This window comes from Saccopteryx leptura, chromosome X (assembly GCF_036850995.1).
Source record: "Saccopteryx leptura isolate mSacLep1 chromosome X, mSacLep1_pri_phased_curated, whole genome shotgun sequence".
Lineage (NCBI taxonomy): Eukaryota > Metazoa > Chordata > Mammalia > Chiroptera > Emballonuridae > Saccopteryx > Saccopteryx leptura.
Window position 1 is genome coordinate 33,863,802 of NC_089516.1, and position 25,515 is coordinate 33,889,316.

General features: G+C 44.5%; 1 protein-coding gene across 2 annotated transcripts in view; it reads left to right on the forward strand.

Moving 5' to 3' along the window:
* Positions 1 to 25,515, forward strand: part of ATP6AP2 (ATPase H+ transporting accessory protein 2) — a 31,208-nt gene that overhangs the window by 1,729 nt on the left and 3,964 nt on the right. Inside the window, exons 2-8 of one of the 2 annotated variants that reach the window (XM_066356864.1) lie at positions 5,299 to 5,429; positions 7,013 to 7,144; positions 13,570 to 13,665; positions 13,821 to 13,958; positions 15,002 to 15,055; positions 16,983 to 17,132; positions 21,319 to 21,438. In XM_066356864.1, the coding sequence (XP_066212961.1) occupies positions 5,299 to 5,429; positions 7,013 to 7,144; positions 13,570 to 13,665; positions 13,821 to 13,958; positions 15,002 to 15,055; positions 16,983 to 17,132; positions 21,319 to 21,438 (821 nt within the window). The remainder of the gene's footprint in view (positions 1 to 5,298; positions 5,430 to 7,012; positions 7,145 to 13,569; positions 13,666 to 13,820; positions 13,959 to 15,001; positions 15,056 to 16,982; positions 17,133 to 21,318; positions 21,439 to 25,515) is intronic. The other variant, XM_066356865.1, reaches the window with a different exon arrangement.

A 25,515-nucleotide genomic window follows, 5' to 3' on the forward strand; every position in this document is an offset into this window, starting at 1 on the left:
ACACTCTGTCTACTGCACCACCCCTGGTCAGGCTATTTTAGTTCTTTAAATTTAAAAATCTTCCCTTTGAATAAAGCGTCATCCTGGAAATGCTGAGGTCGCTGGTTCGAAACCCTGGGCTTGCCTGGTCAAGGCACATATGGGAGTTGATGCTTCCTGCTCCTCCCCCCTTCTCTCTCTCCTCTCTCTCTCTCCCCCTCTCTCTCTCCTTTCTAAAAAAAAAATCTTCCCTTTGATACTATGATTTATCAGAGCATCTGCTAATACATGATTAATGTTATGATGGTATATAGTAATTTTGATTCAGTGAGACTAAAGGGGTTTTATTTGTTTGTTTTCAGTTTGGTACGTGGTTTGAACATGGTTTCCTAACTAGAATAGTCTAGTTCATACAGACCAAGAATCTGATCCTGTCAGCTTTTGCTTTGCTTGGTCTTGTCAGCTGAGGTTAAATTACTTTTTTCCACATGACTAAATGTGATTCAGTGGAAAACATCTTGAAGAGATCAGAGTTCTCTATTTGGGGTGGGGGAGGAAGTCCTTTACAATGATGTTACCAAATCAGAGAGAGACTCGAGGAAGGGAACTAGGGTTATGAATACCATGTCATAAGGAGTATTTGAAAAAATTCAGATGTTTAGGCCGGATAGGAAAGGCCAAGGTTAAAAAAGACAAATGGAATTTGAAGGGCTGTCTTGAAGAGGAATTCAATTTGGACACTGATGTCCCAGAGGTAAAAAGTGGGACCTTCCTATTTTATCACTGATGCTATCCACCATTTATAGATCACAGCATCGTGTGGCAGGAGTACCCAAAGGGCATCAGACTTAGCCTCTAGCTCAGACTAGAGGGGCTGAGGAAAATTTCCCTGGGCAGGGGGAGCCTTAGAACAAATGTGAAAGGTTGGAATGGGAAGAAAAGGCATTTCTGACAGAACAGCGTGTGTAAGAAGCACAGAGGTATGACAGCAAGGACCAAATGGTTTGGTGGGGCCAGAATGTGTAGGGTTAAGTTAAGAGACCCCGGAAGTAACGTTGGTGAGATGCCCTTGGATGTTAGGTTTTGGATTTTGTCTCAGAGACTCTGGGCAATGAGTTAAGGTGGTTAAGCTGAAGGATGAATGGACAGATCTATGTATATTTTGAAAAGGTGATAGGAAGGCCATAAGGTGGCCAGTTCCAGCAAGCCTGGTGAGGGACTGTGCACAAAGGGGAAAGCATTCGTGGGATAATCAGAAAAAAGGTTGACAGAATTCAGTGGTTGCTGAGCTGTGGTGCTAAGGAAGGATTTAAAGGTGACCTGTGCAAGCAGCTGGGTGGCAAGTGATGTCATTCTTCAAGAGAGAGAATACAGGAGGAGTGCGTGGGAAGATGGCGAGTTCAGTTCTGTACCTGCTGAGTTTGAAGGACCCACGGGGCTAAGGCTCGGGAGAAATCTGGGCTGAAGATCACAGTCTGGGAGGCGCCAGTGTGTTGGTGTTTTCAGCCTCAGGCAAGACGTACAGACTAGGAAAGCAGTGAAGGTCAGGACTGGAGCTGTCAGATCTCCAAAGTGGAATATGCTAGTTGGTCCACGGGGATGGCAGAAGAATGTACTAGAACAGGGGTCCCCAAACTACGGCCCAGCCCGGGGACCGCATGCGGCCCCCTGAGGCCATTTATCCGGCCCCCGCCGCACTTCCGGAAGGGGCACCTCTTTCATTGGTGGTCAGTGAGAGGACCATAGTTCTCATTGAAATACTGGTCAGTTTGTTGATTTAAATTTACTTGTTCTTTATTTTAAATATTGTATTTGTTCCCGTTTTGTTTTTTTACTTTAAAATAAGATATGTGCAGTGTGCATAGGGATTTGTTCATAGTTTTTTTTATGGTCCGGCACTCCAACGGTCTGAGGGACAGTGAACTAGCCCCCTGTGTAAAAAGTTTGGGGACCCCTGTGCTAGAACTTCCGTTTATATCTATTTTTATCTCCCCCCTTTTTGTATAGTAATGGTCAGATATTTTGTAGACTGTCCCTCAAATTTGGGTTTGTTTTATATTTTCTCACGATGAAATTGGAAGAATATCCTTTTTTAAATATTTCCATTTTTGTGTGCTTTGTGATGTGTTACGAATATATAATCTATTATACTACAAGTGTATACTTTGTAAATAAATATTTGTATAGTGGGGCTACTTTCAAATTTTGTACTGAAAGGATTGAAACCTAAAAAGTGGGACACCTCAACTTTCAAGGGTGGGAGGGGAAAGAAACAGGAGGAGAAGCAGAGGGATTGGGAGGAAAACCAGGGGCACGGGCTTCCGAGGGCCAAGGTGGGAGGTTTTCAAGGAGGGAGTTCTCAGTATCAGATGCTTTGAGAAGTTAAATAAATTAAGGGCTGAAAATTGTCTTTTGGATTTTGTGAGTCGTTCCAGTGGCGGGGCGGGGTCAGAGGCTGTGGACCACGTAGTAAACGGGAGCTGAAGACATGGAGAAGCGAATGGGGCTGGCTGCTCTTGCCGGGGTTTTTCTTTAAATTGTTTTTTTAATTTTGTGATTTTTAGAGAGAGAGAGAGAGAGGAAGGGAGAGACAGAGAGAAACCTCAAATTTGTTGTTCCACTTATTTATGCATTCATTGTTGATTCCCATGTGTGCCCTGACTAGGGATCGATCGAACCCACAACCTTGTTTGATCGGGATGATGCTCTAAACAAGTTACCTGACCAGGGCTGGTTCTACTTTTATTTATTATTTATTTATTTTGAAAGATTTTAGTTATTGATTTTACAGAAGGCGGGGAGCAAGAAGTATCAGCTCAGGGTCAGCTTTTTATGCCTACAACCATATAGGCACCTAAGTCCTGATACATTGTCCTAGAATAGCTGCCTAATAAACATTAAATGAATCATTTAATAGGTGAATGAATGAATGTCTTTTAAGAAGGCTGAACCACAGGGGTTGTTTTGTTTGTTTTTTAAGTGAGAGGAGGGGAGATAGACTCCCGTATGTGCCCCATTTGGGGATCCACCCAGCAACCCCTGTCTGGGGCCGATGCTTGAATCAACAGAGCTATTCTCGGTGCCCAAGGCTGACATTCACTCAGACCAACTGAGCTATCCTCAGTGCCCAAGGCCGACGCTTGAATCGAGCCACTGGCTGCGAGAGGGAAGGAGGGAGAAAAGGGGGAGAGGGAGGGTAAGAGAAGCAGATGGTCGCTTTTCATGTGTGCCCTGACCAGGGATTGAACCTGGGACATCCGCACGCTGGGCCAACACTATCCACTGCAACTGGCCAGGACTCACGGGGTTATTTTAGACTGGGCGAGGAACATCCCCAGCAGCATCTGGAAGGAGAAGAACTAAGGATAGAGGCTCATGCAGGTGAGTTTGTAGTGAGGAGAGGAAGCAGGTAGCTAGAGGAATTCCTCTGCTTTCTCTTGAAGCTGGAGAAGAGGTTAAGTGGTGAGGCCCAGTAAGGAGTGACCAAAGATGAAAGAAGGAAGGAAGCCCATTTCAGTTCAGTACAAGGAAGAACTCTTCAAAGAACTAGACAGGACAGTGGAGGTGGTTGCTGGCAAGTGTACTGTTTGTAAGTTGACATGATGTCTGCCTTCAGGTAGAGGATCGGTGACTTTCTGTCAGGTACCCCGGAGGTGCCTGCATTAAGCAGCAGTTTGTCGGTGTAGGAGTCCATGACTAAGGTTTTCTAAAGCTCTAGGCTCCTGGAGGACTGCTATCTCTTGCTGCCCCATTTTCCTTAAAGCTGCAATGACTATGACTTCAGTGAGCCAAGATGTTTATCAGTTACAAATGGCCATTCCATTCTGCTAATTTTTTGGTCTGCCTCAGGCTAGAACAATTTGGAAATTTCTGCTGTGGTGGCGGCACTGAATTGAACCTCAGGACTCTTCAGGTTGTATCAGCACCGTCCTGAGGCCTTTTATTCACTGTCAGTACCGCACCACCAAAACATTGTGGCTTCCAGCTTTCTTCTTACACTGCAAGTGATCCTTTCTTTAGGTCAAGAGAAGAACAATGATGCTTTATGAAAGTCTAATCTCCCCATACGAGGCCTAAACAAGATTTGTTTTGGACTTGGAGCTAATCTTTTCATAGGAACTGGAAAGGTTCCATCAGCTATTTGTCCTTTTGTAAGCTAGACACCATTGGATTAACACAGGACGGGTGAAGAGGCCAGATACCTTACCCTTATCCTTGCAGAGCCTGTAAAGTAGTCCCTTGACTCTCATCCTCTACATTTTCATCCCAGGCCCACACCCCTACACTAGTTGACTTTATTATTACAGAATATCTATTCTCACCTTCTCAACATGTCCATTGAAAACACTCTATCCTGGATTTTGATTCGAAAGCTTGAACTGTTTTATATTCTGACTGGTAACATGTACCCCATTTGACAGTCCTCATTTCACTAGGTTTGCCTGTGGGATTAAAAGAAAGAGAACGATCTTTCCTAAGATATACTAACCTGCTAAAGTTGTAGGGTGAAATGCTAGGATTTTATGAGTTTGCATTTTGAAGAGAGGGTTGATGGTAGAAATAGAGATTTTAAGTTTTCTTTCTTCCTTGTTAGTCTGCTAGAGTTTTGGTTTTTATTTCTTAAATTGTGGAGAAATGCCACTGATTTCTAATTCTTGACAAATTTTTTGCCACATGCCTGTTTGTTATTTTTGTTTGTTTGTTTTTTTAAGTGAGAGGAGGTGAAATAGTGAGACAGACTCCCACATGTGCCCCAACCAGGACCACCGGGCAACCCCTGTCTGTGGCTGATGCTTGACTCAATCAAGCTATTTTTAGCACCTGAAGCTGACACGCTGGGACCAACTGAGCTATCCTCAGTGTCCGGGGCCAACACTGGAACCCATAAAGCCACTGCAGGAGGAGAAGAGGGAGAGAAGGGGGAGAGGGAGAGGGTGAGAAGCAGATGGTTGCTTCCCTCGTGTGACTGGGAATCAAAACCGGGACGTCCATACGCCAGGCGGATGTTTAATCCACTGAGCCAACTGACCAGGGGCAACACATGCCCCTGTTTAAGGACCATTTATTTGTTCAGGAAGCCATCTAGATCATAAGGAGAACCCAGTTTTGTAGTTGTGCTTTGTTACAGCAGAATGTGTGGACTTAAATTCTTAGAGTGAAAAAGAATTCATTAATGTTTATTTAGAATTCAGCATTTTGTCCAGTCATAATTTAGTATGCTAAGTCAGTAGGGATGGGGAAACATTTAATAATTTTTAACATGGATGCAAAAAGATTTATGATGCTGATCATTCATGCACTAATCTGTTTTCTTCTCAGGTGTTCTGGGGAACGAATTTAGTATATTAAGATCACCAGGGTCTGTTGTTTTCCGCGATGGAAATTGGCCTATACCAGGAGAGCGAATCCCAGATGTGGCTGCGTTATCCATGGGCTTCTCTGTGAAAGAAGTACGTATATTTAAAAAGTATATATTTGGAGCTGCTTCTGAAAGCATTTCTGTTGCTTTATGCTAATAGCCCAAGAAAGCAACAAGCAAACATAGGTCTATGTGATACAGATTGCAGAAGTAAAAAAGCTCATTTGTAGTTGGGGAAATTTTGGATAAGTGCTCCAAGCTTGGCTTATGTAACCAAATCCTTGTAAATCATTAACCATATAAATATTTTAGTCACAGTAGTAACATTCTTTGTGTATAAGAGAATGCATCTATCCTAGTATTAATAGGGTGTATAATTTTATTTTTTCAGTACACAGATTTGTGCCTTAGTTCAGGCTGCTGTTACAAAGCACCACAGACTAGGTGGCTTATATACAATAGACATTTCTTACCATTCTGCGGCTGGGAGTCTGAGATCGGGTGCCTGCACGGTCAAGTTCTAGTGAGGGCCCTCCTGGAAGGTTGCAGGCTGGCCTTTCTGTTGTATCCTCACATGGTGGAGAGAGGGTGAGAGAGCTCTCTGGAGTCCCTTTTATAAGGGCACTAACCCCATTCATGAGAGATACACCCTCATGACCCAGTTACCTCCCTCAGGACCCCCTCGTAATACCATCACCATGGGTTAGGATAGCAGCATATGAACTCGGGGTGGGAGACACAAACATTCAGTCTGTTAACAGTTTGATAAAATGAGTGTGCATCTGGCCCGAGTGTAGGAAAAGAGTGATGTCAGTAGTTAAGGAATGGCCTGGGACCATGGTTTCCTACAGTTAAGCTGTAACACGTAGTAGTAGCGGAAGAAGCCAAGATCCAGCCAGTATAAGAAACCTAAAGCCAGGGGCTAGAAGGAAAGGGATTTAGTTTGCTCTGTCTTCCTGTCATACACACATTTTATGCGTTTGGTGCTTTTGATGTGGTCTCTAGATACCATCAGTCACTCAAAGGAACTTTGTCCTTCTAGGTCCTGGGTGCCCTGGGGGCCGGTGGGAGGAGCTCTGAGCTCCTAGGACTGGACTGGTTCTTCACATTTAAGGGTGAAATTTGTATTTTGTTCTTCACAGACTTAAATTTGACTACAAACAGCAATGAAAATAACCTTTAGGAATAATTAGTAGTAAACCAATGAGTTCCTTTCAGCAGGAACTTTGTTTTCCTTATAAAAAGCTTCGTCTAATGAGAATGTTTTAAGGACAGTCCTTCCCTGTCACGGAAAGAGAGAGGTGGTGCTGTAGATAAGGACAGACACTGAGGGGAGGAAAATGTCCTGCTTACATGGAGACAAGACTATTTTGTAATCTGGAATTTGAAAGGTGCCTCTGTTTTGTTTACTTGCCTTCTATTTTCCATCAATTTGAGGTGACTTACTGTTAAACTTTGTTGTTCAAATCTGTGAACTTTTTAAGAAAATGAAGGTAGAACTCTGCATCCTTGATTGGGAGATCGCAGCTGCTGCCTTAAATGACACATTTGCTTTCCCTGTGCATTTCCATTGCCAGCGTCATCCCAGAACCCCTGGACTCTTCAGTAGAGGTTGCTGGGGCGTGGATTCCTGAATTGATAACTAAGCACCATTTCATGCTTTTCCACGTTTAGGACCTTCCTTGGCCGGGACTTGCCGTGGGTAACCTGTTCCAGCGTCCTCAGGCTACTGTTATGCTGATGGTGAAGGGCGTGGACAAACTTTCTCTATCCCCGGGCAGTGTCATTTCGTACCCTTTGGAGAATGTGAGTATTTAGTATACAAATTTAAAAGGATGCATTTTTTTTTTTGTCTGAGAGACAGAGAGAGGGACGCACAGGGATAGACAGAAATGGAGAAAGAGATGAGAAACATCAACTGGTATAGCATTTTGGCACTTTGGTGGTTCATTGGTTGCTTCTGACACGTGCCTTGACCAGGAGGCTCCAGCTGAGCCAGTGACCTTGGGCTCAAGCCAGCGACCTTGGGGTCATGTCTATGATCTCACACTCAAGCTGGCAACCCCATGCCCAAGCCAGTGACTTTGGGGTTTCAAGCCTGGATCCAATATCCCAGGTTGACACTCTGTCCACTGCACCACTGCCTGGTCAGGCTAACCTGGTAAATTTTTTTTTTTAATGGAGACAGAGAGAGTCAGAAGAGAGTCAGAGAGAGGCATAGATAGGGACAGACAGACAGGAACAGAGAGAGATGAGAAGCATCAATCATCAGTTTTTCGTTGCGACACCTTAGTTGTTCATTGATTGCTTTCTCATATGTGCCTTGACCGTGGGCCTTCAACAGACTGAGTAACCCCTTGCTCAAGCAGCGACCTTGGGTCCAAGCTGGTGAGCTTTGCTCAAACCAGATGAGCCCACGCTCAAGCTGGCGACCTCAGGGTCTCGAACCTGGGTCGTCCGCATCCCAGTCCAACGCTCTATCCACTGCGCCACCGCCTGGTCAGGCTAACTGGGCCCATTTTTAATTTTGTCCTGTCAGCTATCATTGTGAATTGTGTTCCAGACAAACGTGTCTTTTTTTTTAACGTACTGATTGATAAGTAAAATAACTTCCGTTTAAAAATTACGTGGTAGTTGTAAATTTATTGTAACTTATCTCTTTCCTATGGGTGGGAGTACTTTCTAAGATGAAAGGTATAGCAATTGCCCCACTCTCAGAATAGTCAGAGGTTTGAAAAAATGAAACCAGCTGACAGTGTGTTCTGCTGATACTTTCTTGGGCATGATCTTTCCACTTTTCCTTCAGAATTTTACCTCATTTTTGTGTAAGGAGACAGGAGGCTGTCTGGCTGGCTCACTTACTCCTTCACTAGCCTTTTAAGCAACAAAGCTGACTGAGCTGTTGTGAGAGGCCCTCCCTCCCCTACAAGCATTTGGAAGTCTCCAAAACATTTTTACGTGCATAACGAAACTTGGAAACAAGGAAGGGACACACACAGGTGCCACATTTGAACGGAAAACTCAGAAGCCACAGTTCTGGGCAGGATCTGAAGCTGAAATTGTGTTCTGTGCAGAAAGCCAGGGTCTGCACAACGCTGTCTTGTTCTTGAGAGCTAGTAAGACCCCAGCTGCCCCAAGGCTACCAGAGAGGAAGTGCGTGCCACCCTTGGCTGTGTGTCCCTCAGAATCCCCAAGAGAAATGGAAACTGCAAGATTGTGCTGTGCTGCAGATTCACCCGGTCCATCCCAGATGGATACCTCCACAGCCCAGGGCTCCTTTGGGGGGAAAATTTAAAGATGAATCAAATTTACAAAGCACTTGGAGGAAAAAGTGCCATGAGAGAGTCAGCGGGCGCAACAAGCAATTCATCCCCAATAGACTAGTTTCAAAGAGATCTGAAAATACATACATTAAAATTGTGAGAGTTGCCTGACCAGCAGTGGCGCAGTGGCTTAAACCTCGACCCAGAACACTGAGGTCACTGGTTTGAAGCCCCAAGGTTTCTGGTTCTGAGCTAGGGCCTGGGATCAGCATGGGGTCGCTTGTTTGAGTATGGAGATTGTCCATTAGATCCCAACGCTTGGATTGTCAGCTTGACTCCAAAGTTTGTCAGCATGAAAAGCCCAAGGTCAATGGCTTGAGCAAGAGGACACTGTCTTGCCCCAGTCAAGGCACGTAGGCAAAGCAATCAACATGCAACTAAAGTGAAAGCAACTACGAGTTGGTGCTTCTCACCCTGTCCCTTCCTGTCCCTCTCTCTCTCAAAAAAAAAAAAATTGTGAGAGTTAAAGGAAGGGATAGAAACCATGAGGCAGCTATAAGACATTTTGATATGTAGTGCTTTCATTGACATTTGCTCCTAGATATTTCATAATTTATATTGTGATTTCTTTAATCCATGAGTTACTTTGAAGTGTTTAATGTGTGGGTTCTTTTAAAATCATTCTTTAGTTTTCAATTTCTTATTTCATTACATTGTAAGACTGTGGTCTGTATGAAGCTGGTTTTTTGGAAATCTTTTTCAGACTTTCCTGCAGTTTAATGTAGATTATTTCCAAATACACATGATATGCTTACAGAAAAATGACTGTGGTGGCACAGTGGATAAAAGCCTCGACCTTGCTTGCTAAGGTCGCTGGTTCGAAAAATGACTGAGTACTTGGTCATGAGGGAGATCTCAACAGATAATACAAAATCAGTATCATATAAACCACCCCCTCTGACCACAATGCAGTTAAATCTGAAAACTTTGAAAGCTGAAGACTTTTCAGCTTTAAAGCACTATGAACACCCGGAAGACTAAAGCCAAATCAACACCTAGACATAATGAAATTGAGGAACCATCAAGAGCACTGAAATCTTAAAAGCTTCAGAGAAAAAACACTGTCATTACAAAGGAATGAGAGTAGGATGATAGCAGATTTCTTATCTGTTGCCATTAGGGATCAGAGGAGCAAAAATGGAGAAGCAGTAATTTGTATCGTATAAGGCTAGTCATAATAATGAAATGATACTGATCCAATGAAAATCATGATGGAACTATTGGGAGGCTGGAGAGAGAGAGAGAGAGAGAGAGAGAGAGAGACGGAGTGCACATACGGGGCAGGGCATGCCGCCACCCTGGTTGGTGGTGTGAAGAGCTCAATTCCCATTTTCTGTAATGGGTGATAAATAGATAATAACGAAAGTTAAAAAATCAAAATAATAATATCACATTATATAGAAATAGGAAAAGGAAACAAAGGATTTGAAATTGAGGGCCTCAGAGGAATAGGAAGTGCAGGGAAGGACAAACTTATCATAAGAACTCTTATAGAGCCTGACCAGGCATGGCACAGTGGATAGAGCGTCGGACTGGGATGCGTAAGGACCCAGGTTCGAGACCCCGAGGTTGCCAGCTTGAGCACGGGCTCATCTAGCTTGAGCAAAAAGCTCACCAGCTTGGACCCAAGGTCACTGGCTCGAGCAAGGGGTTACTCAGTCTGCTGAAGGCCCACGGTCATGGCACATATGAGAAAGCAATCAATGAACAACTAAGGTGTCACAATGAAAAACTGATGATTGATGCTTCTCATCTCTCTCTGTTCCTGTCTGTCTGTCCCTATCTATCCCTCTATCTGACTCTCTCTCTCTGTCCCTGTTAAAAAAAAAAAGAACTCTTATAGAGCTATTTGTCTTCTTAAATGATTTGTATATATAACTTTTTTCTATAAAAGTAAGAAAAGAAAGTTGGAATAGATGCACTCCTAAATAAATCATGGATCGAGGGGAAAAATCACTGACAGTTTCAAAATTTCAAATTTCAAAATTATTTGAAACTGTCAGTGAATGTACCATATATTTTAAAATTGGGATGCAGCTCAAGTGGTAAGAAAAGGAAAATTTATAGCCTTAAATGCACATGTTAGACAATGAAAAGATTAGAAATTAATGAACTAAAGAAACCAGGATTTCACAGTAAATGGAAGGAAGGGAACCATAAAAATCAAAAGGCTCAAGTATTATAAATTAAGTCCAGGCAGTCCCTGGATTATGAACGAGATAGGCTCTGTAGGTTTGAAAACGTTTAAGTATTTATTATGCACAGAAAGGTAAAATTAAAAAAAAGTACTAAGTTAAGAAAACATCTAAGTTGCATTTAATAGGTAAATGTACCTGTTCCAACTTATATACAAATTCAACTTAAGAACAAACCTACAAGAACCTATGTCGTTCGAACTCAGGGACTGCCTGAATGTGATACTGTGATTTCTGTGAAAATCAGTGTGGAAGGCCCCTTTAAAATAAGTACAGTATATGAAAATTCAAAATACTGTTAAGATTTTCATTAGCATACAATTCAAAACTAAACATTTTAAAACAGACTAGCCTCATTTCACATGAGTAAACGATGTGAAATGAACTCATTTTAGTCCTTGACCCTGACTGACTGCTCCTAATACTTTTCCTGGCAATAGGTGATAAATGAAATATAAGACTCAGAGGGCAAAACCTGCAAAATATAAATTAAAAAAAGAATGTCTTACAATTCCACTTAATGAAGCATCTGTTTGATTAGCTAGCTGTTTCCACTAGAACCCTGGTCAGTAAACTGCGACTCACGAGCCACATGCGGCTTTGGCCCCTTGAGTGTGGCTCTTCCACAAAATACCACGTGCGGGCGCTACTTCGATAAGGAATGTACCTACCTATATAGTTTAAGTTTCGGTAATTTGGCTCTCAAAAGAAATTTCAATCGTTGTACTGTCAATATTTGGCTCTGTTGACTAATGAGTTTGCCGACCACTGCACTAGAATTTCAATTCCTACAGATAGAGAAATTCCACTTTTTCTAGGACAAACAGTGCATAACCTTACAATGCAGCAGAAAATAATAATCACTATATTTTAAGCAGCCGAGCCTTTTCCTCTTGAGCTTAGCGGTCCATCTGATTCTTTCTTTTCCTTCACGGTTTGGCGAGCATCTGACTCAGTAGCTTCTCCAGTTTGATTGCTAGGGACGTGTCACCTTTAATCTTCAACTTTTCTGCCACGAGTGCCATTTCACTAGGCGCAGTGAGGCTGGAGAACTTGTTACAAGTGTTAGTATTCCCTCCAGGGTCTGAGGAGGTAAACTGTGATTGCAAAGAGAGCTCTTGTGGCTGACGGGGGGCTGGGCAGTGTGCTTTTCCAAGTTTGAACTTTCTTCTCCCTTCTTCACTTGCTCATTAACTCACATTAAGAGAATTTTGGAAAGAGTGGAAAATATTTTGGAAAATATGCATCTTAAGAGGAAAAAAATGATTTTGTTTCACAGTATCATGAAATTGAGAAACTTAATTTTAATGGTGGGATTTGATCAGTAAGATTTATATAATCACACGCATTTCCGCCTGTACCATGTTAGCATTAATTTGCTGCTTATAAACATGAACTTTTTAATAGTAAAGGGCATTACTGGAAAATTACTATACTGCTTGTTTTAATACCATCATATGAGAATAAAATAATTATTTTAAAGGGGGAAATTACCACAATTGATTGTTAAAAATAATGTGGTGCAAAAACAGATCTCTGGAGATAAAAGTCAGAATTCTGGTTCCCCCTGGGGGTGGAGGGAGTGGGTGGGGCGGCCTCTCGGGTGCTGAGAAATTTGTCTTGATCCGGGTGGGTTGTATGAGTGTATCCATGTGTGAACATTCCTTGAGCTGTTACCCCGATTTGTGCACTGTATTATATGTATGTTACTTTCATTTAGAAAATTCAAGGAAAAACATTTTACCACAATTGGTTATTTCAAATTAAAACTGCATGATCCTGCCCTGGCCGGTTGGCTCAGTGGTAGAGCATCGGCCTGGCGTGCAGGAGTCCCGGGTTCGATTCCTGGCCAGGGCACACAGGAGAAGCGCCCATCTGCTTCTCCACCCTTCCCCCTCTCCTTTCTCTCTCTCTCTTTCCCTCCCACAGCCGAGGCTCCATTGGAGCAAAGTTGGCCCGGGCACTGAGGATGGCTCTGTGGCCTCTGCCTCAGGCGCTAGAGTGGCTCTGGTTGCAACAGAGCGACGCCCCAGATGGGCAGAGCATCGCCCCCTGGTGGGCGTGCCGGGTGGATCCCGGTCAGGCGCATGTGAGAGTCTGTCTCTTTCCCTCCCCACTTATCACATCAGAAAAAACAAAACAAAACAAAAAAAACCTGTATGATCCTAAGGTAGAGGACCTATGACATTCTGTGACATAGTTCATGCCTTGTCTAAGAGTCCTCAGTACTTGAAGATCACCCCTAAATCTTTTTAAACCTTTTGTAAATTTTGAAATATATAAATGAGGTCTATTTCCCTTTTAATTCAGTTTGATTCAAATTCTTCTGACCTCTTGAAAGTTAATAATTTATGATAGAATGTGGCATGTTCTTTGTGGCATATTTAATTAATATTGAAACCAAATGTATTGTGCTTAAAATACACAAATGACCACCGGAAAAGGATGGCTTATGAAAGATAGTGTTGCGTCCTTCCTGTTTGCAGTTTATTTCCTGTTCAGGCACATTGAAGACAGACTCCATGGCCCAGAGGAGGCTGTTTGATCTGTGCCCTCAAGAGGGTTCTTTGTGTTTGGATGTGATATGGGTCTCGAATTTCCATAGAAAATGCTGATACTTTTTTAAGCCTCCTTTTTAAATACCACCTGAGTGATTTTCCTCCCCACTTTGTTTGGGTGGGATAATAATTAAGGTCTTACTCTTAAATTACAGGCAGTTCCTTTTAGTCTCGACAGTGTTGCAAATTCCATTCACTCCTTATTTTCTGAAGAAACTCCTGTAGTTTTGCAGTTGGCTCCCAGCGAGGAAGTAAGTAATACAATTTTCATTTAAGATGCTTTAACAAATTAGCTTTCATTAATTAATAAAAATGTAAAACCAATTTTATGAACAGTGCTGTCAGGCCTCTGAACATTGGAGTTAATCTGTAGAACGTAACCTAGAATTTTGGATTCTCCTTGCAGAGAGTGTATATGGTGGGGAAGGCAAACTCAGCCTTTGAGGATCTGTCAGTAACGCTACGACAGCTCCGCAATCGCCTGTTTCAGGAAGACTCTGTTCTCAATTCACTTCCCCTCAGTTCTCTGAGTAGGAACAGTGAGGTAAGTACAGTTACCGAATAAATAAATTAATGTCATTACTGGTTTCCAATTTCTTATGCTCTTGACTTTAGAGCAAACTTGATATTTTAGAGAATGAAAAGTTTTACAAATTCATGGCTGGAGTAGATTCTCCTTTCCTTTAGTGTAATTTTCTTGTGAACCTCATGAATAAACTCCTTTTGTGCGTTGAGCTGTAGTAGTCAATAGCATTACATTCTAGCATGAGGGTTGCCACCAGTCAATCCAGACAAACCGGAAATGTGGTCGATGGAGCTGTGTCAGTCTGGCGATGTGGGTGCCATCATTCACTGCCACTGCTGACGTGTTCCCTCATTTTTCTAGTTCATTCTTGAAAGTGGTGGAGGGAACCACCCTTATTTCTGACTCCTGTGTGTCAGTGTCACCACCTGCTCATGCACCTTCTTAATCATATGGCATGTCACCTTTCTGGCACCCTCCCCTCTACCACTGTGGTTGACCAGGACCCTGTCTTTTATTCTCCCATGTAGAACATATTCAAGGGATGTGAGCAGACTGGGCCACGGGCCGGCCCGCGCTGCAGTGTTCTGATGCCCTGAGGGAAAACTAAAGAGTTTCAGGGGTCCCCATACTTTTTACACAGGGGGCCAGTTCATTGTCCCTCAAACCATTGGAGGGCCGCCACATACAGTGCTCCTCTCACTGACCACTAGTGAAAGAGGGCCCCTTCCGGAAGTGCGGCGGGGGCCAGATAAATGGCCTCGGGGCCTCATGCGGCGGGCCGTAGTTTGGGGACGCCTGGTAGATGCTTCCTCATAGCTTTATCAGAAATACGGCTGTTGAGTGGTAGTCACCGTGCTGGGGAATGACCATCACCTTTCTGTTAGGAAATAATGTTTTACATGTATTTTCAGTTGAAATGAACCTATCAAATGGAAGCAGCTGTGACATAAAATCACTTAATGTGCTTACCATTTGTAACCTCCTGTGCCTCGTTTGATAAATGGTGAACACAGATCTTGGGTACATATTGAAAGCAATGTTCCTTCCTTTGGGCTCTGCAGGTTGATTTACTCTTTCTTTCTGAACTGCAAGTTCTCCATGATATTTCAAGTTTGGTAAGTAGGCTGCTCTAATTTTTCAGTTCCATTTATCTTTTTTTATTTATTTTTTTGTGGCAGAGTCAGAGAGAGGGACAGATAGGGACAGACAGGAAGGGAGAGTTGAGAAACATCAATTCTTCGTTGCAGTTCCTTAATTTTTCATTGATTGCTTTCTTATATGTGTCTTGACCGGGGGGCTACAGCAGACCGAGTAACCCCTTGCTCAAGCCAGTGACCTTGGGTCCAAGCTGGTGAACCTTGCTCAAACCAGATGAGCCTGTGCTCAAGCTGGCGACCTCGGGGTCTCAAACCTGGGTCCTCTGTGTCCCAGTCCGACGCTCTGTCCACTGCTCCACTGCCTGGTCAGGCCAGTCCCATTTATTTTTGTTCCAGAAGACATTTCTAGAGACTGTCTGAGTGATAGTGAAACCAGTAGGAACGTTCGATCCGGTGTGCCCTGTTTTTATTTATGATGCCATGGAAGTTGAGGAATTAGTAGTGGTGTGGGGAATTTTGAGCTCATCTCATGTTAGTCAAATTATTTTGGATTTCTATTCTTAGGAAACAGTAAGGTATGTCTTCCAAGAAGAATATAGGACTTGGGTGGACTACCCTATCTGCAGCCCTGACTTGGCTATTGATTTCTTGTCAGACAATAAAACTTAAATCCTGCTTCTAAAATAGAAATAACAGGCCCTGACTGGTTGGCTCGGTGGTAGAGCGCCGGCCTGGTATGCAGGAGTCCCGGGTTCGATTCCCAGCCAGGGCACACAGGAGAAGCACCCATCTGCTTCTCCACCCCTCCCCCTCTCCTTCCTCTCTGTCTCTGTCTTCCTCTCCCGCAGCCAAGGCTCCAGTGGAACAAAGTTGGCCCGGGCGCTGAGGATGGCTCTATGGCCTCTGCCTCAGGCACTAGAATGGCTCTGGTTGCAACAGAGCAACGCCCCAGATGGCAGAGGGCGTGCTGGGTGGATCCCAGTCAGGCGCATGCGGGAGTCTGTCTGACTGCCTCCCCGTTTCCAACTTCAGAAAAAAAAAATTAAAAATTAAAATAGAAATAACAGTTTGGACTAACAATGGTGTTGACCAAGTCAAGAAGGGACTAAATCTGCATAAAGGGTATTTTTTCCTTTTTAGTGAATGACTTTTTTAAAAATGTGATTAAATAGAAAATTTTGCCTGTTTACTACCTGCTGAATTTGTTGCCCAAACCTCTGCAGCGGGGCCGGGTCAGAGGCACAGTGCTGAGTGCCGGCCAGGGGGTCCGGGCAGACACGGGAGGGGGCTGCTTTCGGGGTACTGGTGGCTGCTGTTCTGGGATCAGACTGCTCCAACCATCTGTTCTTTCATATCTGAAGTTTTTAAACTAAGAAATTTAAAAAAGAACTTTTATTAAATATTCAGGTAGTCCTATAACTGCTCTTATAAATGAGACTTATGTTTTAAATAAAAAATTTCTGCCTGACCGGGCGGTGGCGCAGTGGATAGAGCATCGGACTGGGATGCAGAAGACCTCGGTTCAAGACTCCGAGGTCACCAGCTTGAGCCCAAGGTGGCTGGCTCAAGCAAGGGGTTACTGGGTCTGCTGAAGGCCCACGGTCAAGGCACATATGAGAAAGCAATCAATGAACAACTAAGGTGTTGCAACGCGCAACGAAAAACTAATGATTGATGCTTCTCATCTCTCAATTCCTGTCTGTCTGTCCCTGTCTATCCCTCTCTCTGACTCTCTCTCTGTCTCTGTAAAAAAAAAAGAGTTCTGCTGGGTTTGTTTTATCAGAAACTTATTTAAAGCAGCTCTATTTGCGACCATTTTAGACTATTTGTATACTGGGCACACTGATCGGGTTCTGTTCAGCCTACTTTAGTTAGGCATAACACTTCAACTGGCTGCATTTGACATTACTTTATTCACTTTATTTTGTTTGTTTGTTCTCCTAAGTTGTCTCGACATAAGCATCTGGCCAGGGATCATTCCCCTGATTTATATTCACTGGAACTGGCAGGTTTGGATGAAATTGGGAAACATTATGGAGAAGATTCTGAACAATTTCGAGATGCTTCTAAGATCCTTGTTGATGCTGTACGAAAGGTAAATGATCAATGGAGTATGAGAGGTTAGGGTAATGGTTCTCAAACTTTTTGAAGTCACGGCGTATTTAAAATCCTACAAATAATTGTAGGCGCACTATATACAAATTTCTGAGAAATGTTATAACAAGTCAAATATTAAAGAAAAATATAAAATCCAAGAGTGCTTTTATGGTAATTAAATGAAATAAATATGACATAATTAAATTTATTCTGACATTAAAAGACATTTTTATATTACAGTTTTTGAGTTTTGCTTTTTAGAATTCCTAAAAAGGAGGGGTTAAAAAATAAAGACAAAGTTACCTTTTTATATATATAGATACATTCTTAGTAAGATTTAGTCAATTTGGCAGGTCCCGGCACGAATGTGTTAAGTTTTTTTCATTCTTGTGTGTATGAGAAACATGAGCCTGATGTGTCCTAGAGATTTCTTCAATGTTTGGGCATATATTTGAAAGGCAAACTCTCATTTCCTCGTCAATACATTGAAGAATTCCTCTCTTTTTACTCTTAATTGTGTTGAGGGTAGAAAATCCTAACTCACATAAATAGGATATTGAAAATTGTAGTAAAATGTTCAAAACTTTTTTAGATATTGCCACATATTCTTCTTTTATAGAAATCCAAAAGCCTTCAAGAGACAATTCCTTATGTTTAATCATCAATCCACGATCAGTGGATATAGCTGCCAGTTCTTCTTTTGTTAATGTTAAACCAAAATCACTTGAAGCTTCCAGGAGTGGGTTTCTAATCCAATCTTATTGTTCAGTGTTAAGTAACGGAAAATGCTATAAATTAAATTCTGCCCATCAGCATTCAAGTCCTATCTTATTTACACTTAACTTTTGCTCACTTCCAGAATCGGATTCTTCAATATCGTGCTTCTTTTTGAGAAATCTATCCATTTTATTTGGGTGTATTTATCTAAAAATAATATAATGATGTGTTAAATATAATGTGTTAACAAAAAGAGTGGTACAGTGGTGCCTTGAGATACGAACAGACCAACATACGAATTTTTAAGATATGAGCTGCGACTTGCTTTGTATTTTTGTTCAAGATCTGAATGAAATTCCGAGATATGAGTTGTGATTTGGGAAGCTGCCGCTAGTTGGAATGTTGGAGCACAGGTCCAGTATTGGCAGTTTGATGTACGAGTTGACTGACTTACGAGCTCGGTTACAGAATGAATTAAATTCGTATCTCAAGGTACCACTGTATTTCTGTAATGAAACAGTATAATAGAGTAACTATATTTACAGTGGTACCTTGATGTACCACGCCAACTAGCCGCAGCTTCCCATATCACAGCTCATATCTCGGAATTTCGCTTGGATCTCGAACAAAAATACGAACCAAGTCGCAGCTCGTATCTTAAAAAATTCATATGTTGGTCTGTTCGTATCTCAAGGTACTACTGTATTTTTATATCTGGGCACATGCTGCGAACCAGCGAAGCTAGTAATTTCAGGTCCTGAGTGGGAATGGTGCAGAATTAAGAAAATACGGCCTGACCTGTGGTGGCGCAGTGGATAAAGTGTCAACCTGGAAACGCTGAGGTTGCCAGTTCAAAACCCTGGGCTTGCCTGGTCAAGGCACATATGGGAGTTGATGCTTCCTGCTCCTCCCCCCCTTCTCTCTCTCTCTCTCTTTCTCTCTCTCACTCTCTCTCCCCTCTCTATAATGAATAAATAAAATCTTTAAAAAAAAAGAAAATATGGGGTGGGAGGGCCCTGTAATTACTGCTGGCAAGAACAAAGCGTGCCCAAAAACCGCATCTTGCTTTATTTATAGGGCAGAGTGAGGCCATTAGCAAATCAGCATATCATCTTAACTTTACACCAAACAAAGGATAGAAGAAACTTGTTTCCAGTCTTTCCAGGGAACATAGGGGGTAGTGTAAACAATCCAGCACCACAGCTTAAGAGCCTTTTGCAACCTAATCAGGCAAGTGAGGTGGGGGGTTGAGCAGACTGTCAGCTTACAGCCAATTCCTCACACCTCTGTCCCCCAAAAATCTAAACTCCAGAAACCTTGTTTCTTGGTCCCCAACAGGCATGTATTTCTCTGGAATACCATAAGGCACACCTGGAAATGTAGGGCTCACACTTTGAGAACCACTGGGTTAGGGTATGATTTTTTTTTCTTTTTGGCGAGAGAGACAGAGGGACAGAAAGGGAGAGAGATGAGAAACATCAATTCGTTGTGGCACCTTAGTTGTTCATTGATTGCTTTCTCATATGTGCCTTGACTGGGGGGGCTCCAGCTGAGCCAGTGACCCCTTGCTCAAGACAGTGACCTTGGGCTTCAAGCCAGTGACCATGGGGTCACATCTATGATCCCATGCTTAAGCCGGCAACCCTATGCTCAAGCTGGTGAGCCCTCACTCAAGCTGGTGAGGCTGAGCTCAAGCCAGCGATCTTGGGGTTTCAAACTTGGGTCCTCAGCATCCTAGGCCAATAGTCTATCCACTGTGTCACCACCTGGTCAGGCCATTGGTTGATTCTTATATGTGTCCTGACCAGGCACTGATATTAGAATGGTGCTCTAACCAACTGAACTACCCGGCCAAGGCCAATTCTTTGTTGTGGCACCTTAGTTGTTCATTAATTGCTTTCTCATATGTGCCTTGATGGGGGCGGGGGTGCTACAGCAGAGCGAGTGACCCCTTCCTCAAGCCAGCAACCATGGAGTCATGTCTATGATCCCATGCTCAAGCCAGTGACCCTACACTCAAGCTGGTGAGCCCGTGCTCAAGCCAGTGACCTCAGGGTTTTGAATCTGAGTCGTCTGCATCCCACTCTATCCAATGTGCCAGTACCTGGTCCGGCTGATAATTTCATTTTTAACCTCTTAATGGAAAAATCTGCTTAGTGAAATACTTAATGTTGATTCAAGTGTTACCGTCTTTGGTGAACCTCTAATTTTAGTGACCAAGGATAGAATAGGTCAAAGATGTAAGTTGGACACTAACCGGGTAGTTTAGTTCATTAGAGCATCGTCCTGATATGCCAAGGTTGCAGGTTCAATCCCTGGTCAGGGCACATACTAGAATTAACCAATGAATGTGTGAATAAGTGGAACAACAAATTGATGTTTCTCTCTCTCTCTCCCTCCCCTTCCCCGTCCCGCTCCCCACCCCCTTTCTCTCCATAAATAATTTTTTTTTTTTTAAAGATATATGTTGGGACGTCTGAAATGCTGGCAGAGGCAGCATAGGAAATAATGACTAACTCCAGCACAAGGCTTTTTTCTTTTCATTGTGCTAAAATATACATAACATAAAACTAAACATCTTAACCATTTTTTTAAGTGTAGAGTTCTGTGGCATTAAGTACTTATGTTGTGCAGCCACTACCACCATCCATTGCTAGAATTTATCTTCCCTAACTGAAACCCTGTACCCATGAAACAATGAAACAATCGGAGGGGAACACCAGGCCCAGTACCAGACGTTTAGTAGATGTGTGACAAATGCTCATTTTCTCTTGCCCTTTCAGTTACTCACCTGTAACTCACTCTTCAGTGAGGGTTCCCAGTTAAATCTTTGTAGATCTTTGTGATTAACCAGAGACCAGTCAGGAAGATGCCTTCACTTCCCTTCCCTACGTCCCTTCTCCCAGTTTATAAGCCATCAAATCCAGGCTGTTCTTCAAGTAATTTTGAACATTTCAATGCATGTTGAGCCTGACCGGTGGTGCACTGGATAGAGCATTGACCTGGGACGCTAAGGTCCCGGGTCCGAAACCCTGAGGTCGCCAGCTGGGTGTTGGCTTGAGCCCAAAGATCACTGACTTGAAGCCCAAGGTCACTGGCTTGAACCCAAGGTCACTGGCTTGAGCAAGGGGTCACTGGCTCAGCTGAAGTCCCCCAAGCGAAGGCACATATAAGAGGTAATCAGTGAATAACTAAAGTTCAGCAACTACGAGTTGATACTTCTATCTCTCTCAAAAAAGAAAATGTATGTTGAAGCTTAATATGTAGTTTTCTGAATATTTTAACATAATCAAAACTGTTAAGACTTACCTATTTTAAGACAGTATGTTAAATGAGCCAATAGGTAAGTGCATGTTGTTTTAGTAGGTACAGTCTCTTGTTCAATTTATATTACCTTTACAAATAATTGTTTTACAAGTAACTTAAATATGTATTTAAGATTTATAGTAATGTCAGGAAGCCTTCAGTTTGCAGATGACATGTACGGGCTTTACGGTGGCAACGCAGTGGTAGAGCTAGTGACTGTCAGATCCTTCGACACGTCCCTTGTGAGGAAGACAAGAACTATCCTTGAGGCAACACAAGAGGTGAGTATTTTTAGGTCCTGCTTTAAAATTGTAAAATTAACTTAAAAGAAACCCCAGTAAATCTTCTGTCACTTACAGAAGCATGAATGAGGAGGCAGTAAATCTGAAAACCAATCTCCGAACAGGTTTCTTATTCACATAGGTTTCTTGTTCTCGTAGGTATGTTTGTTTTGTCGGTGATGCTCAGTTCTTTGGAGGGTAATCAGATAATGCAAGAGTTTGAGTTAGGGATAAAAGTAGATCTGTCAAAGCCGGCAAGATAACGCAAATACCAGTATTACAAGGGGATATCGCAAGATAATGTGACGGAGTGGTGTGGCTCTCAGCCGGGGATGCTGCTTTTCCCGGCGGCAGGGACACTGTCTCTGTGGAACAGCCCATTTTCCAAAATCCACTGTGTCCACCCTTTTTAATTTAATTTACTGCTCTAATTTTTTTGGCCTGGACCTTGCTTTGAGTTTAAGCATTTAGAGTCATAAGCAAGGGTGCCGGCCATATTTCAGTGTGTGTGTGCGCGCATGTGTGTGTGTGTGCGCGCGCATGCACATATACAAGAGCAGCAGTGTGGATACCCCAAACCATCGTCAGCCGAGAACATTAACAGCGGCCTCATCTCTCGGAGCAGATTCCCAGTCAGTTAGAGACACTCCACTTTGGCCCCGTCTGCAGCCCCTCCCCGCTCAGTTTTACTGATCACAGTGTGGGGACTTCTAGTAAGATGGTCAAAGATAATACCTGTTCGGGATAATCAGGACATGGCTGGTCTGAAATTGTTCCCTTTGAAATTGGAGTGGAAGGACCGTGTCAGGCTAGACAAACTGAAAAATCTTCCTACTACAGAGCATCCAGAGGCCCTGGCTCATTATCTAAGTGAATAGAGTGTCTGCACAACATGTGGATATGCCAGCTTCAAGCCCCGTTCAGGGCACACATGAGAAGTGACCATCTGCTTCACTCTCTCCCTCCTCTCTCTCCCCTTCACTCTCTCACCCTCCTCTCTCTCTCTCTCTCTCTCTCTCTCTCTCTCTCCCCTCCTCTCTCTCCCCTGCTCTCTTCCCCTCCTCTCTCTCCCCTCCTCTCTCTTCCCCTCCTCTCTCTCCCCCTCCTCTCTCTCCCCCTCCTCTCTCTCCCCTCCTCTCTTTCCCCTGCTCTCTTTTCCCCTTCTCTCTCTCCCCTCCCCTCCTTTCTCTCTCCTCCTCTCTCCCCTCCTCTCTCTCCCCTCCTCTCTCTCTCCCCTCCTCTCTCCCCTCCTCTCTCTCCCTTTCTCTCCTCTCCCCTCCTCTCTCTCCCCCTCCTCTCTCTCCCCTCCTCTCTCCCCCTCCTCTCTCTCCCCTCCTCTCTTTCCCCCTCCTCTCTCCCTCCCCTTCTCTCTCTCCCCTGCTCTCTTCCCCTCCTCTCTCTCTCCCCTCCTCTCTCTTCCCCTCCTCTCTCTCCCCTCCTCTCTCTCCCCCTCCTCTCTCCCCCTCCTCTCTCTCCCCTCCTCTCTTTCCCCTGCTCTCTTTTCCCCTTCTCTCTCTCCCCTCCTCTCTCCCTCCCCTCCTTTCTCTCTCCTCCTCTCTCCCCTCCTCTCTCCCTCCCCTCCTCTCTCTCCCCTCCTCTCTCTCCCCTCCTCTCTCTTCCCCTCCTCTCCCCTCCTCTCTCTCCCCCTCCTCTCTCTCCCCTCCTCTCTCTCCCCTCCTCTCTCTCCCCTCCTCTCTCTTCCCTCCTCTCCTCTCCCTCCCCTCCTCTCTCTCCCCTCCTCTCTTTCCCCTGCTCTCTTTTCCCCTTCTCTCTCTCCCCTCCTCTCTCTCTCCCCTCCTTTCTCTCTCCTCCTCTCTCCCCTCCTCTCTTCTCCTCCTCTCTCTCCCCTCCTCTCTCCCTCCCCTCCTCTCTCTCCCCTGCTCTCTTCCCCTCCTCTCTCTCTCCCCTCCTCTCTCTTCCCCTCCTCTCTCTCCCCTCCTCTCTCTCCCCTTCCTCTCTCTCCCCCTCCTCTCTCTCCCCTCCTCTCTTTCCCCTGCTCTCTTTTCCCCTCCTCTCTTTCCCCTCCTCTCTCTCCCCTCCTCTCTCCCTCCCCTCCTCTCTCTCCCCTCCTCTCTCTCCCCTCCTCTCTTCTCTCTCCCCTCCTCTCCTCTCTCTCCCCTCCTCTCTCTTTCCCCTCCTCTCTCCCCTCCTCTTTCCTCTCCTCTCTCCCCTCCTCTCTCCCCTCCCCTCCTCTCTTTCCCCTCCTCTCTCTCCCCTCCTCTCTCTCTCCCCCTCCTTTCTCTTTCCCCTCCTCTCTCTCTCCCCCTCCTCTCTCTCCCCTCCTCTCTCTCCCATCCTCTCTCTCCCCTCCTCTCTTTCCCCTCCTCTTTCCCCTCCTCTCTCTCTCCCCCTCCTCTCTCTCCCCTCCTCTCTCTCCCCCTCCTCTCTCTCCCCTCCTCTCTCTCCCCCTCCTCTCTCTCCCCTCCTCTCTCTCCCCTCCTCTCTCTCCCATCCTCTCTCTCCCCTCCTCTCTTTCCCCTCCTCTTTCCCCTCCTCTCTCTCTCCCCCTCCTCTCTCTCCCCTCCTCTCTCTCCCCCTCCTCTCTCTCCCCTCCTCTCTCTCCCCCTCCTCTCTCTCTCCCCTCCTCTCTCTCCCATCCTCTCTCTCCCCTCCTCTCTTTCCCCTCCTCTTTCCCCTCCTCTCTCTCTCCCCCTCCTCTCTCTCTCCCCCTCCTCTCTCTCCCCTCCTCTCTCTCCCATCCTCTCTCTCCCCTCCTCTCTTTCCCTTCCTCTTTCCCCTCCTCTCTCTCTCCCCCTCCTCTCTCTCCCCTCCTCTCTCTCCCCTCCTCTCTCTCCCCTCCTCTCTCTCCCCTCCTCTCTCTCTCCCCCTCATCTCTCTGTTCCACTCTCACAGCCAGTGGCTTGATGGGTTTGAGCATCAGCCCCAGACAGGTTGCCAGGTGGATCCTGGTCTGGGTGCATGCGGGAGTCTATCTCCCTTCCTCTCACTTAAAAAAAAAGTATCCAGAAATGCTGGACAAAATATAAGAAAGGAAGGGAAATTCTTGAAAAAATAAAGAAGAGGAACTTGAAAAATGTGTAGTTAGTAGGCAGTACATTTCTAGGGAATATTTCTAGTTTGATTACCAAGAGACTGGAAATCAGGTGTCTGGCCCTGAGTGTGGGATGAGGAGCGGGTGAGGGAGTGGAACTGACCCTTCCGTGTACAGCCGGGACCCTGAGAGGCTGTGCCCTCAGAGAGAGTGTGTACAGGATAGAGCCCAGTCTGCCCTCCCGCAGGGGGAGCGAGGAAGGCAGCTCGGCCTTCGTGCAGTCGTAGTAGGTTCTAGGGGTGTCTTATAGGGGATTCTTAACCACAGAGTCATCTTTATGTGGGTTTGGGGCTCACTTTGTTTTACCTGCAAGTCCCAGGAAGCCCCAGGCCAAGAAATGAACACAAACCCTCCTACTGTAGTCCCAGGCTGGTGAGACCTGTGGTGCCCAAGCAGCAGTACATGGAAAATGGAAAACCTCTCTGGCAGGACAGACCCTCCACACTAGTCATGATGGAAAGGGGACCCTACAGTTAGTCTCCCCAAGTGTGAGCTCAGAACATTGTAAAACACAGGTGGAGCCAGTCTGCCTTGAGTGCATGGTAGCTAAAGCGTCAAACGGCAGAATTAGACCCCCAAGAATTTCAAGTACTAGAATATGGGCATAGTCATAAAATGAACATTTAAACTGATTAAGGAAATAAAAGAGGAGTCAAACGAGGAAAAAGCACAAGATGCTTCTTTAAAAAGCAGATTTAAATTTCAATGGGAGACTAGATTCTTTGAACATTGGCCACTTAGGCCTCGTAGTTTCTGGGAAGCGACCCCAGAGAGGAACGCAGCAGTTTGAAGCAGGTGCCCTTGTCTGGGAGCTGAGTTCGTTTTGCAGAGCTGAATTTGTCTGTCTTCTCAGAGATGTCAGATTGCCTTTATGAATCAGCTGCTTTATTGCACAAGTTGAGTTTATCAGAAAGTAGTTTCTGAGGTTATTGTATATGTGGTGGGGGGTAAGATCAGATGATGTCATCGGCTTTTCTTTACCTGTAAGGTAGTAACTTAACATTTTCATGTACTATAATGTAAAA